The 14,045-nt window shown below is 46.2% G+C and overlaps 1 protein-coding gene across 1 annotated transcript in view; it reads right to left on the bottom strand.

Moving 5' to 3' along the window:
* Window positions 1-13,768, bottom strand: part of SERINC2 (serine incorporator 2) — a 29,088-nt gene extending 15,320 nt beyond the window's left edge. Inside the window, exon 1 of the mRNA XM_034754154.1 lies at window positions 13,629-13,768. Within this exon, the coding sequence (XP_034610045.1) occupies window positions 13,629-13,667 (39 nt within the window). The 5' untranslated portion in view covers window positions 13,668-13,768. The remainder of the gene's footprint in view (window positions 1-13,628) is intronic.
* Between the last annotated feature and the right edge of the window lie 277 nt (window positions 13,769-14,045).

The following is a 14,045-nucleotide window of genomic DNA, read 5'->3' as shown; positions in this document are numbered from 1 at the left end:
ACAAACGTCCAATGGCTAATTACCTGAACGGTTAAAAATTTACACCTTATTTCCAGTCTGGGTTTGGTTAGATTCACCTTCCAACCACAGCTGCCGGCTTCCTCCTTTCCCCGGGAGTGTTCAACCCCTGCTCAGCCCCAGGCCCCATCTCCACTCCACCCTTCCTCCCAGGCCCCACCCCGAACCCCATCTCTTCCTGTCCCTGCTCTGCCTCTTTCCACCCCCGCATCCCTGCCCCGCCTCTTCCCACCCAGTTCTGCTCCCTCCCCCGAGCACACCTCATCCCCACTCCTCCCGCTCCCTCCCAGCATCTCCTGCATTCTGCGGCACAGATGACCGTGGTGGGTGGGAGGTGCTGGGAAGGTGGAGGAAGGGGAGCTGGCTGCTGGTGGGTGCAAAGCACCCACTAACTTTTTTCCATGGGTGCTCCAGGGCTGGAGCACCCACGGAGTCGGCACAGATGCTTCCAGCCATTGGATCTTGTTATACGTTTGCTAAACTGAAAAGCCCATTATCAAATATTTGTTCCTCGTGCCGGTACTTATAGACCATGATCAAGTCACCCTGAACCTTCTTTTTGTTAAGCTAAATAGATGGAGCTCCTTGAGTCTAGCACTGTAAGGCAGGTTTTCTAATCCTTTAATCGTTCTCGCGGCTCTTCTCTGACCCCTCTCCAATTTATCAACATCCTTCCTGACTTGTGGGCACCAGTTCTGGACGCAGTGTTCGAGCAGCAGTCACACCAGAGCCAAATACAGAGGTAAAATACCTCTCTACTCGCACTCGAGAGTCCTGTTCTCGCATCCAAGGATTACATTAGCTCTTTTGGCCACAGCGTCGCACTGGAAGCTCATGTCCAGCTCAGCATCCACCCCCAAGTCTCCTCTCGGAGGAACTGCTTCCCGGGTTACACAGCAAGTCTGTAATAGAGCCAGGAATTGAACCTAGAACTCCGCAGTCCCTAGCTGGCATCATAACCACAAGACCATCCTTGGGCGCACTGCAGCCTATGGACCTGATGCTGGTTTCATGCTGATCAAATATTTCAATAATTCCATTGCAATCAATGGCGTTAAACCAGAATGAGGTCAAAGTCTGGCCCCGGGTGCCTTAGGGCACTAGTGGTAGCACGGAGGATGGAAGCACTAGTGTGGACTAGCTGCCAGTGCTTTCACCACCATGTGGTCCAACTCTGCTCCGAGCAGGTGAACAGTGCTAGACTCCCAGCCTGCTACACCAGGGCTCCCCCAGGAGCTGCCCCAAGTGGGAAAGACCAGAGCTGACACAGCCTAGCTGGACACGGGCATGCTTTATGAGTTCTATTACCATTTGCTCCCAACCACACTGGCTGGTCAAACTATAACGGGCTTCTGCATGGCAATTTGCTTTGTATAGATAATTATCCCTAGCTTTTCTCATCTGTAGATCCCAAAGCGCTTTACAAAGAGGTCAGTATCGTTACCTCCATTTTACAGATGGAGAAACTGAGGCACAGAACTTGACCCACAATCAGCCAGCAGGCCGGTGGCAGAGCCAGGGATAGACCCCAGGCCTCGAGTCTCAGTACAGTGCCCTAGCCACCAGGCCATACTGCCCCCACTGCATGAGGCTTAAATGTTGGTGGCTGCAATCTTCTACTTTCACCTATTTGGACCGTGTCTGCGCTGGATTCCCAGGCTGCCAGCACCACCGGGGCCTGAGTGCAGAGCAAACAGAGTCTGAATACTGGCTTGAGAGGATACCTGAAACTGACTCTGTGATGCTGGCAGGCCGGACGCCAGCTCTTGCCCAGGCTGCGGGCATTCTTAACCTTTACTGCAGCCTGCCCCCCTTTGGTTCTCAAAATCTAGGTTCTCGCACCCCTTATCCAAAATCGGTGAAGTAGGTCAGTTCTTTAACCTACATATATCATAACTATAGAATGAAAGAGAGAAAATAAACATACACCTTTACCTCGATATAACGCTGTCCTCGGGAGCCAAAAAATATCCTACCGCGTTATAGGTGAAACCGCGTTATATTGAACTTGCTTTGATCCGCCGGAGTGCGCAGCCCCGCCCCCCCGGGGCGCTGCTTTACCACGTTATATCCGAATTCGTGTTATATCGGGTCACGTTATATCGGGGTAGAGGTGTATAATTCTAATTTCGCAGTAAAATTAAGAATACATGAAAAATTACACACTTAATTTGTTTAATTTGTGTTTTCGATGATTTACCTTCTAAAAAAACCTGGCATGTCTCGCACCCCCAGAAAGGGGATCTCGCACCCGCAGGGGGTGCGTGCACCCCAAGTTAAGAACCACTGCGCTAAGAACAAACAACCTCGTAGCTGGAGACCAGCACAGGTCACCTGTATGTTCGTTTTGCTCAAAGCAGGTATTAGTCTCCTAAGAATGTATTCAGTGTTTAGACTCTGAAATACTTGTCAATTGCTGCCTGCGTTGATCTCCCTTGTAATGTCTGGATTCCAGGCTATAAGAAAACACGTACGTTTTGGTTGATAACTTTAAAAAATGTTTGCCCTGAACTTGTGAACTCAGGCACCGGAATCATCACCCTGCCCACCCAGAAGGGCTATTGATATCAAACGGCCCATAGAGAATCCTCACCACACGAAGGCTTGGTTAACGGCCCTATCGCACCTGGGAAACGCTACCTGCAAGGAAGCTCCTTCTGTCGGCTTGGAAGCTGAATGAAGAAAATAAAAACAAAGCCACAGGGAAATTTTCCATCTTTTTGGCTGTTTAAACTCTAAAGGGCCAGAGGCTCTAACCTGAAACCAAAGATCTCCAGGTCTGACTCGTGGGCCTGCCCTGAAAGACACTTTGAATTGACAGATCACTACAACTCTGTCACTCTTTGGATTTAGATGGGAACTCGTTGGTTTGTGTATGTTTGCTTGTTTTAACCTGTAAATAACTCTCGTATTCCTTTTTCCTAGTTAATAAACCTTTAGGTAGTTTATTACAGGATTGGCTACAGGCCTTGTCTTTGGTGTAAGATCCAGGGCACCAACTGATCTGGGGGTAAGTGACTGGCCTCTTGGGACTGGAAGCAACCTCAACCTGGTGTGTTTTTTTGGGTAAGTGACCATTTATCACTAAGTCCAGTTTGTCTGGGTGACAAGCTAGACAGGAGAGTCTAAGGGGACTGTCTATGACTCCATGGTAAGACGGTTGTGGTAATCCAGGAGATCACATTGGGTACTGGCTTGGTGAAATCTAATTCCAGAACACACCACTAGTTTGGGGTGTCTGCCCTGTTTTTAACACTTTGTCCTGTGGTAGGCACTCAGAGTCATGAGCCACTCCAGACAGCATGACAGCCTCTAGTGTGATGTGGGAGGTGGAAGTACTGTCTTGTTCAGGTTACACAATCGAAGAGGCCTCCCGGAGATGTGTGTGTACACGTTATATGACAAGCTGCACACAGAAAAAAGAGCATGTGAGGTTAAGTCATGGGGGGAATGTTACAGGAATTGAAAGTTGATTTAAATTTTAGCATTTTTGTGGGGCAAAAGCGAACTTGTAGACCCCCTAGCACGACAGACTGGCTGCTGCTTGACGGGGCTGGGAAAGGAAGTTCTCCTCTTTGGAGTTTCTTTGCAGGGTCGCACGCTTCTGTGCTTACCTGGGCTGGGCTCCGTTACCCAACCTTTCAGATTACAGACATGCTTTACCTGCCTAGTTTTAAACGTCTCGTTATGCAGAAGTGACTATTCCAATATTCACCCAGATCAACAGGGTTCTTCCTATTGGTGCCTGAAACTTTGGAACTGGTCCAAGTGATGTTCAAGCGTAATCACATTACAGACAGAGAAATGCCTCCTGGAGCGGATGGTGAGGCCTCACGTCACTCGGTCAGTACCTCATTAAAGCAGGCAGTGTGACCCTGCATGCACACAGGAAGAGTTAAAGTTGCATGTTGATCCTTACATTAACTTTCCTATTTCCTGGCTTTTTGAATGCTGCATTGTGCAACTTGATTGCTCTCTGAATGTGGCTCATTTGTAGGAACTTTCTAAGGGTTTGTTTTTTAAAGTAGGAAAAGAGACAAGAGGATTTAAGAAAAAAGCAAAATTAAAAAAAAAAAAAAAAAAAAAAAAGCAAAAGCATTAGTGTCTGTTATCTATGAATCCCTAAGCAGTGATCACTACCCCATCTGAAAGGAAGCTAACACGAGCAGTAGGTCCTTCTTAGGACAGCATGTCCACGAAGAAAAGATTAAGTTACCATGGAGGAGAAAGGTACCACCCTTCATTGACTGTCATATGCTCAAAACTACTGAGAGAAGCGAGGGAACCAAAAAATGACCTTGTCTTTTAAGACATAATCAAGAGCTGAACATCAAGACAAGTATGAGGAATGAAAAGTCACTGCTGTAATTTTGAAGTTAAGGGTGTTTAAGGTTGTCAAGTTCTGTCCCAGATCAGAGACCAAAACGCGGCCATGTACACAAGCTAAATGGCTAAGGAAAATCTCTCCCATGTATACGTCATACATGATTTGCCCAGTGCCCATAACTTTGGCAAATCAAAACCACTTTTCTTCCAAATCAAGGCCATACTCTAATACTAACAGATGGCTCTTATACAGCGTTCATCATCCATAGAGCTAAAAAAAAGTTGAGTATTATACCCCTTTTACAGATTGGGAAATCGAGGCAGAGAGAGATTAAGTGATTTGCCCAAGTGGGAAAACCAGGAATAGACCCTGTCTACTGGACCATGCTACTTCTCACCATTTCCAGGCCAAATTTCAATTTTAAAATGTCATCCAGTTTTCCAATAGTTTAAATGGGTTAAAAAAAAGTTGTATTTTTTTTTAAGACAGTAACACAAATATTGTTTCTCCCACTTTCTGCTTCAAAAGTGGCTAGTCTCACTCTCTTTTGGTCAGAGATTAGCCATGGAAAATTTCAGTCCTAAAACTGCATGTTTTGGAGAATTATGAGTCTCTGAAAACAAGGGGCTAGAAGAGAAACTATTTTCCACCCTTCACCCTAGTGGACACTCCTGCTCCTGCTGTGTGATGTGGGCACAGTACAACCTTACTCAGGGATTGCATGACACATCCAAGTAATGTTACATCCATATTTGGGGATAAAAACAGTCAGGAAACCAGTATGTTAGCATTGGTGTAACTGAATTACAACATAACTGCTGCTGGTAACACCCTCCCATCAGTTCCCTGCACAGAACGTCACACCATGTGATACTGCCAAGGCGAGGCCCTGGAGCAGTAACAAAGCAAATAGCCCTGATATGCCCACAAGTGGGACAATAGCCGGACCATACATCAATAAGAATCAATAGTTCCATCAATACGGACAACCTAAAACGTAAAGATTAGGGCTTGTGTCTTTTTTTTTTTTTATGATGTATAGAAGTGGCTACAGTTTCACTTCCTTGGCATTTGTGATGTAATGTTACTGATCCCCTAGGCGTCTACAAAGTAACAGGAAAAACAGGATTGACGCCATCTGAATTTCTAACGTAACAACTAAGCAGAACCCACCCACCCACACGAGAAAGGGAAAAAAACTATTTTCAGACTCTTTTTTTTTTATCTAATTAAAAAGCAAAAATGGAATAAACCCAATTTTGCCGCACTTCACAGGTCACCAGAATTAAAAATTATGCAAACGTCAAATCAGAGAATCATCTAATATTGCCAGAGATCTTCCGACACTTGACCATACAGTCCACCTGTTCACTGAGAATTTACTTACTTAGACACACAAAGGTCTCAATTCTCAGAAGAACAGGGGTTTTGAGTGCCAGATATAAGACCCCTTAGAAGGGGCAAGAACTCAGAATTTTCTGAAAATGAGATATCCTTAAGGTATCAAATTGGGCACCAATAATTGTTAGTCAATTTGGAACATGTTGGCCAGAGTTTATCCTGAGCTAGGGTGACCAGATAGCAACTGTGAAAAAACGGGACCGGGGGGGGGGGGGGGGTAATAGGCGCCTATATAAGAAAAAGTCCCCAAAAATGGGACTGTCCCTATGAAAATGGGACATCTGGTCACTCTATCCTGAGCCTACAACATTTTTGAACTGATTTCTATAACCAGCCAGTGAGAAGGAGCTCACATTAGCTAAATGCCTCTCCCTGGAAATGACATGTCTAGTTGGCAGCCGGTATCAAGCAGAGTGCCCCAAAGGTCGGTCCTGGGGCCAGTTTTGTTCAATATCTTCATTAATGATCTGGAGGATGGCGTGGATTGCACCTTCAGCAAGTGTACAGATGACACTAAACTGGGAAGAGTGGTAGATACGCTGGAGGGTAGGGATAGGATACAGAGGGACCTAGACAAATTAGAGAATTGGTCCAAAAGAAATCTGATGAGGTTCAACAAGGACAAGGACAGAAGAATCCCAGGCACTGCTACAGACTAGGGACCAAGTGGCTAGGCAGCTGTTCTGCAGAAAAGGACGTGGGGATTACAGTGGATGAGAAGCTAGATACGAGTCAACAGTGTGCCCTTGGTGCCAAGAAGGCTAACAGCATTTTGGGCTGTATAAGTAGGAGCATTGCCAGCAGATCGAGGGACGTGATCATTCCCCTCTATTCGACATTGGTGAGGCCTCATCTGGAGAACTGTGTCCAGTTTTGGGCCCCACATTACAAGGAGGATGTGGAAAAATTGGAAAGAGTCCAGTGGAGGGCAACAAAAATGACTAGGGAGCTGGAGCACATGACTTATGAGGAGAGGCTGAGGGAACTGGGATTATTTAGTCTGCAGAAGAGAAGAATGAGAGGGGATTTCATAGCTGCTTTCAACTACCTGAAAGGGGGTTCCTAAGAGGATGGATCTAGACTGTTCTCAGTGGTACCAGATGACAGAACGAGGAGTAATGGTCTCAAGTTGCAGTGGCGGAGGTTTAGGTTGAATATTAGGAAACACTATTTCCCTAGGAGGGTGGTGAAGCACTGGAATGGGTTCCCTAGGGAGGTGGTGGAATCTCCCTCCTTAGAGGTTTTTAAGGCCCGGCTTGACAAAGCCCTGGCTGGGATGATTTAGTTGGGGATTGGTCCTTCTTTGAGCAGGGGGTGGGACTAGATGACCTCCTGAGGTCCCTTCCAACCATGACATTCTATGATTCTATGACAGCATCACTACACTGAACATATAAAAGATATGTTCAGTTCAGCTCTGTTGGGATCATTTGTGGGGAGAAAGATGCAAATTAATGTTTGCTGAACTGAAACACAGGCCGGGGGGGGGTCAATTGCTTCCAATTTTTAAATAGCTATGGTTTGTTTTTGATGATGCAAACATCAGGAAACTTACAATTTATGCAAGAAAGTATTTCAAACAAAGCAATGCTCCTTTATTTCACTTCTTAGTAATTTCTTTGGGTATTTTCTGATGTATTACTACTGACTAATGTAGGTCCTGATCCAGCAATGTCCTTAAGCACATGCTTATCTTTAAGCACAAGTAGTCCTGTTCATGTCAACCCCAAGATTTATTTTTTGTTTGTTTTAAAACGTATAGGGCCTAACAAAATATGAGCTCTTTATTATTTTTAATTTGGGTTTCCTTTTTATTTGCGCTCTGAGCCTTTAGAGCACACTTGATTCACATTTTCAGGCTTTTCTCCACAACTGTGAGAGCTAGATACTTACTTTTCATTTTTAAATGAAAGCTGGGGTTCTCGTGCAATGACTTTTCAAGCATCTGGGGCTTCCCGCTAACCAAAACAATCACAAGAGTGCAAGACCGAAGTTAAGCACGTGCTTCAGTGCTTTGCTGCGTTGGGGCCATAAGTAGTTTGGGTAGTGCTTGGGCAGCAGGATGTTAAATGTATGGATTGTTATTGATTCCAAAAGGAACTGTACTGGGAGCAAACTCTAATTAAAAATACAGCTGTTTTGAGTTCCTTGCTACATTTTTGTTATCAAGGGGAAAAAAATACATCCACAATATTTTTGGAGAGTGTTCCAAACAATAGAGAGTCAAAAATACACAAGATTTTCCAAGAGGTGGGTCAGTAGCATATGCTCAAACCCTGCAAAGAACTCTTCTTCAGAGATGTTTCAAGGGGACCAGGAAACACCACCACATAGCTTATGCCCAAGAGTTCTGCCTACGTAACGGCGCATAACAATGCACAAATTAGTCTTCAGGTTTAATGTGAAAAATGGTTTTGAAACATGTTACCAGTCTGTCTTTAAAATCCACGTACCAGCACATCTATGGAGAAATGCTAAAAGGTTCTATGATCTCGTATACGCCCACCCTGCATGGGTGTGAACTTATGGGGGACGGGGTGCTGGTGAAATCAAGCAGATTTTATACCCGGGTGAAGGAGGATCTAATTAAGTAAAACCCAGTTGGTACAAGTGTCAGAATTTAGTGGTTCAGCTCGAGAGAGAGCAGCAGCTGAATAAATTGTTTCTTAAGTGAACCCAGCTGCAAAGTCACTCAGCTTTGTGGATCATCTGAGAGCAGACGGAGACTTTTAAAGGCGTTAAAGCCAGGACGTCTAGAGATTTGTTATTTTAAAATAGAATCTCTACCCAGTCAAGCTTTACCTCTCCATTCAGCTCACTTCCCCCATACTAGCAGGGCAGAAGTAGCAAAATAAATACAGCTGGCTTCATTTCAGCAGACCGCCCCCAGAGCAAGCTGGTGGTGGGGAATGTCTCTAGCTAGAAAGCTATTCCATGTGGGGGAAGGGGAGTCACAGACACCTACAACATGAACAGGCTGTGGCATGCTGCGCGAGGGAGACTCTTTCAGGATAAAGGCCCAAGTCCTGCTCGCTTTACTCACACAAGTAGCCCAACTGAAGTCCAGCAAGATCCGACTCCAAGGTTTCATCTTCACTGTTAGCGACCCCACTGTAAAAACCTAGTGGAGTCTTACCATGAGGCAGGTGAGGTCATCCGCAGGCCAGGCAGGTATAGTGCTGACCTCGCGGACGGCGCTACAGGTGTGTAGCCTCCACTAGGATTTTACAGCAGGATAGCCAACACTGGGTAAGTTATCCCACAGCAACACACTCTTTAGTGGAAAGAGAACAGGAGTCCTTGTGGCACCTTAGAGACTAACAAATTTATTAGAGCATAAGCTTTCGTGGACTACAGCCCACTTCTTCGGATGCCTGAGTATGGAGCTAAGAGTGCTGTCCAGGCTACTATCAGCACCAGACTACAGGGCAATGCTACCATCACACGCCTGGGAGACATTACTCCTGACAGCAAAGCTACATTCACAGCCGAGACTGTACTTTCGTTCCCGTTTCCAGCGGATCAGTTTCAAACAAAAGAACTTCTGGGCTGAAAGTTTATGTAGCTGTTTCTTATTTTTGGATCGCCCAGAAACAGTGATTTTCAGTCAAAAAAGTGATTTGCCGACTTCTCGCTACAGAATGTGTGATCTACTAAGCTTGAAAAAGAAAAGTTGTTTAAATAAAGAAGTTGCACAAAGGAATTTAACATGTGACACATGTGCCAGACATTACTTTCCTTACAGACCAAAGCGTGCTCTGATCTATAAACATTTATTTCAGTGGCCACTCATGTTCTTCTTTTTAAAACCACTAAGAAATTAAATTACCCCCTCCCCCAAAAGTGCAGCATTACAGCCAAGAACCAACAGGCACAACAGCCAGGAAACTCAAGTTATAGCTCTCATACTGAATTTAAAAGGTGACCTGCAAAATATTAATAATGTGGTTGGCAAAGGCGTAACATTTAACATCTACAAGAATGTAAACAAGGGGATAATGTTCCAGTGGTTGAATATAGCAGAACTTTGCATATCCCGAGTAGTGAGTCTAATTTTAAATTCTCTGCCAGGACTATTCACTACCTATTGGTTAAATGCTGGGTGCTCTATAGCAGTGGTTCTCAACCCGGGGGACACGTAGCCCTAGGAGTACGCAGAGCTCTTCCAGGGGGTCCATCAACTCATCTAGATATTTACCTAGTTTTACAACAGGCTACATAAAAAGCACTACCGAAGTCAGTACAAACTAAAATTTCATACAGATAATGACTTGTTTATATTGCTCTGTGTGCTATACACTGCAATGCACGTACAATATTTATATTCCAGTTGATTTAGTTTATAATTATATGGCAAAAAAGAGAAACTAAGCAATTGTTCAGTTATAGTGTGCTGGGACACTGTTGTATCTTTATGTCTGATTTTGTAAGTAAGTAGTTTTTAAGCGAGGTGAAACTTGCGGATAGGCAAGACGACGACTTCTGAAAGGGGTGCAGTCGTCTGGAAAGGTTGAGAGCCCCTGCTTTATAGTGTTGCATTAACAGTTTTTTTGTATTAAATATCTAATCTCCAGTGTAATTGATTACCTGGTCACTATGGTCTTTTTGATATCTTACCATCGCTTTCCTACTTCTCAGAGCAGGCTACTGCATTTTAAGATAGAACATAAGAACTGCCATACTGAATGAGACCAACGGTCCATCTCGTCCAGTATCCTGCCTTCCAACAACGGCCAGATGCTTCAGAGGGAATGAACAGAACAGGCAAGCATCAAGTGATCCATGTCATCCACCCTCAGCTTCTGACAAACAGAGGCTAGCAACACTCAGAGCATGGGGTGGCATCCCTGCCCATCCTGGCTAATAACCACTGATGGACCTTTCCTCCGGGAACTTATCTAGCTCCATTCTCGTACGTGCTTGGAATTTAAAAACTTTCTAGACAGACGCAGTTTGGCCATGACCACTTCACCTAAGCCTGCTGAACCCACTCATGACAGACCTCTCTCCTCCCCTGCCCTTTTCTATCATTTTTCTTCCACCGCTCACCAGTGCATCCTCCAGAAGCCCGGGAGGAAGGGTTGCTTTAGGAAGACAAAAATGAAACTGAGCAGCGAATGTGTTTGGTCATATCACGGTACCTGACACTGGGGGCCAAATTCTGCTGCACTGTGTAAATGGCTCCAAAATAGACTCACAGCTGTGTGCTCAGATATCACAGTACAGGACTAGATCCCGCTTGGTAAGAGGATCACCCTCCACATGGATTATTCCCACTAGCAGCACAGATCATCTCTGCCAGGGAGGCTGCGTCATTCCTGTCACTTGGTGGGGGGCCCGCGTGCATAACCGTAAGAGAACAGATCCTCAGCTGGTGTCAACTGCCACAGCTCCACTGAAGCCAACGGAAATACCACCATTTATGCTAGCTGCGGATCTGCCACAGTGACCGCCCCAGCTTCCAGGCTGCCCCCTAGAATGACCCTCTGGCTTTTGGGGGAGAAAACCAGAATTAGGGTTGCAAACTGTCAAAACATGCTCTCGGACTATAGACTGTTTATCTGACACTTACAGACGTGCACCCAGAATTTGTGCAGCTAGACTCGGCTATACATTTCCTATCTAAGGGCTCCAAACATTATTCAAAATCATACAAACTGTGAGCTTTAAACGCCCTAAAGCAGAAGGCTGCAGGCCACTTGTTGCAACTGCCTTTGGAGCATTGAGTCAGGTTGTGAAACCATCTCAGTTCCAGCCAGTATCAGCCACCTGATACTGCTCTCAGTTGTGTTGCAATAATTACTAGGCCTGGCGGCTACAAGTAGGCCCCGGTGATCCTGTTCTGAAGTTAATTTACATTGGCCTCCTTCCAACAGGTGATCACGTAGAGGTGTGTTTGGAGGAAAACAAACTGGTGTTTAAACTTCCATCTTGGGTGGGTCCCTTTAATAACACCTTGGTGCTTTCACACACAAGGAGGGTGTGTCTATTGCAAAGGCACATGTGATTCAATGAGAGAGAAGATTCAGGGCACATACCCCAGCGGTTCTCAAACTGGGGGTCGGAACCCCACAAGGGGTTGTGAGGTTATTACATGGGGGGGTCGCGAGCTGTCAGCCTCCACCCCAAACCCCGCTTTGCCTCCAGCATTTATAATGGTGTTAAATACATAAAAAAGTGTTTTTGGGGGGGTCACACTCAGAGGCTTGCTATATGAAAGGTGTCACCAGGACAAAAGTTTGAGAACCACTGACATACACCCTTGAAAAGCTCGGTCTCAAGTCCCAATATGAGAGAGAGAGAGAGAGAGAGAGAGAGAGAGTGAGTGTGTGTGTGTGTGTGTGTGTGTGTGTGTGTGTGTGTGTGTGTGTGTTTTCAAGCTCCTAAACATTTTCACACAACTACTGTGCCTATCATAGACAGGACTAAAGCACTGGAAACATTTGACTGGGAAGATAGACCATGCCACTGAAAAGTTGGATCAGATGACAGTGTTGCTAAAGAAAACTCCCAAACAACATTACCCCAAAAGTTTAGAAGACCCTCCCACGCATTAAAATTACACATGGCACAGTCTGAATGAAAACTAAAAACTGATCAAGCCTTGGCATTTAATAGACACGCATTACTTATTTTAACTTGATCTAACTAAAATACCTACATTAAAGAAAAAAAACTAGTAATGGTTGGGGATTCTTTTTGGCTAGCTGAGCAGTGGAAGAGAGTTTTTTCCCTTTTAAGAGTTCTTTACTTTCTGTTGTGAAGAATTTATGCTAGTGCCACATTTATCAATGTCGCGTCTGATCCCGCAATGAGTGCTCAGTCTTGTGTTCGCGGGATTGGGTCCTGATTCCTTACACCTCATGGTTGTATTTGTCTTAACAAAATCTGCAATTTTGTTTTCAAATGTCAACACGTAAAAACATTACACTGCTGCTTTAAGCCACAAAGCCACACAGCCTGTCTCGATAAAGAACTCCCTTGAGGTTTGTCTCATAAACAGTCACAAAAGATGCATGCCACAAACACAAGCAATTTTGGGCTTTGAAAGAACAAGAAACAGATTTCATGCGAGTTACTCTGACTATACAGTCCACCCTCATTTTACAACCGTGTGTGTGTGTGTGTGTGTGTGTGTGTATGCGGGCAAGCTTTGAGTAACGACTAACTAGTCGCTTTAACTATAAGCCATATACAGTTCTGTATTATTTTACACACTCGGGTTTTTAAGTTTAGGGAGATCAGGGAGAATCCAAAATTTGCAAAGAATTTGTAGATAGGAAATTAAATATCACGATCAAGCTTTGAAATAAATATTTTAGACACTTTAGAACTATTTAGAGACACAAAAAGGCTCCCATACACGTTTCATGTTGCACAATATACGGTGCTACACTGACTTCCTCCTGAAGTTTCAGGAGGTTGGAAAGGGACTAAGGAATTACAGCGACTGAAGCATTGTGTCTAGAAGAGAAGCGGAGAACACGGTCATGGAGTAAAGAAAGAAAAGGATCAAGCTTTCAAATGGCTCTTTATATTTACACAGAACACAAAGCAACTCAAGCGCGGGGCACAGCCAGCGAGGCGCGGGGCACAAGGCTTAGCAGGCGAGAGTCAAGTTCAGGGGGAAGAGAAGAACAAGTCTGAGCCCCGGCACACAGGCAGCTCGCCGCCCTCGGGAGCCCATGGAGGGAAAGAAAGGCGCAGGCGGCGAGAGACAATCTGCCGGGGGAAGGGGGACGGGGAGAACCAGAGACCGCAGAGGGGATGGAGGAAGAGAGGCAGCGGGGCGGAGGGAGGGGAGCAGAGCCAGGGTCCCGGAGAAGGGACGCAGGAGCCCCGGGGCATGCCGAGAGGGCGCTGCCCGGGCAGGGGCACTCACGCAGCTCAGCAGGGAGCAGACCCCCAGGCAGGCCCCCATGGCGCAGGACGCTCCGGGCGCAGGCGGCTCGCAGGGTTACAATGTTCCCGGCGCTCGGCTCGTTCCGCCGGGCCCCGCCCGCCGAGCACCTGGCTGGCCGGGCGGAGTCACGCCTGGGCCGGGCTGGCCGGGCGCCGCTGGGGGCAGCACCGTTCCGCAGCGACTCATGGTGCCAGCAGCCTCCAGGGCCCCGCCCGGGGCTCGCCGCTGTGCCAGGGCCTGGGGCCCGCAGTGTCACCCCCTCGGCCCCTCTTCTCGCTGCCCAGGGCCTCGGGGATGGTGCATGTGGCCGCAAAGAAGTCAGTGATGGATGGGGTTAGCCAAAGGGCAGGGTCACTGGTCACTGGGGTGCATTGCGGTGTGAATCCGGGGCACACC

Source organism: Trachemys scripta, chromosome 20 (genome assembly GCF_013100865.1).
Source record: "Trachemys scripta elegans isolate TJP31775 chromosome 20, CAS_Tse_1.0, whole genome shotgun sequence".
Classification (NCBI taxonomy): Eukaryota; Metazoa; Chordata; order Testudines; family Emydidae; genus Trachemys; species Trachemys scripta.
Note: the sequence above shows the minus strand (reverse complement) of the source record. Positions and strands in the feature narration are given on the sequence as shown.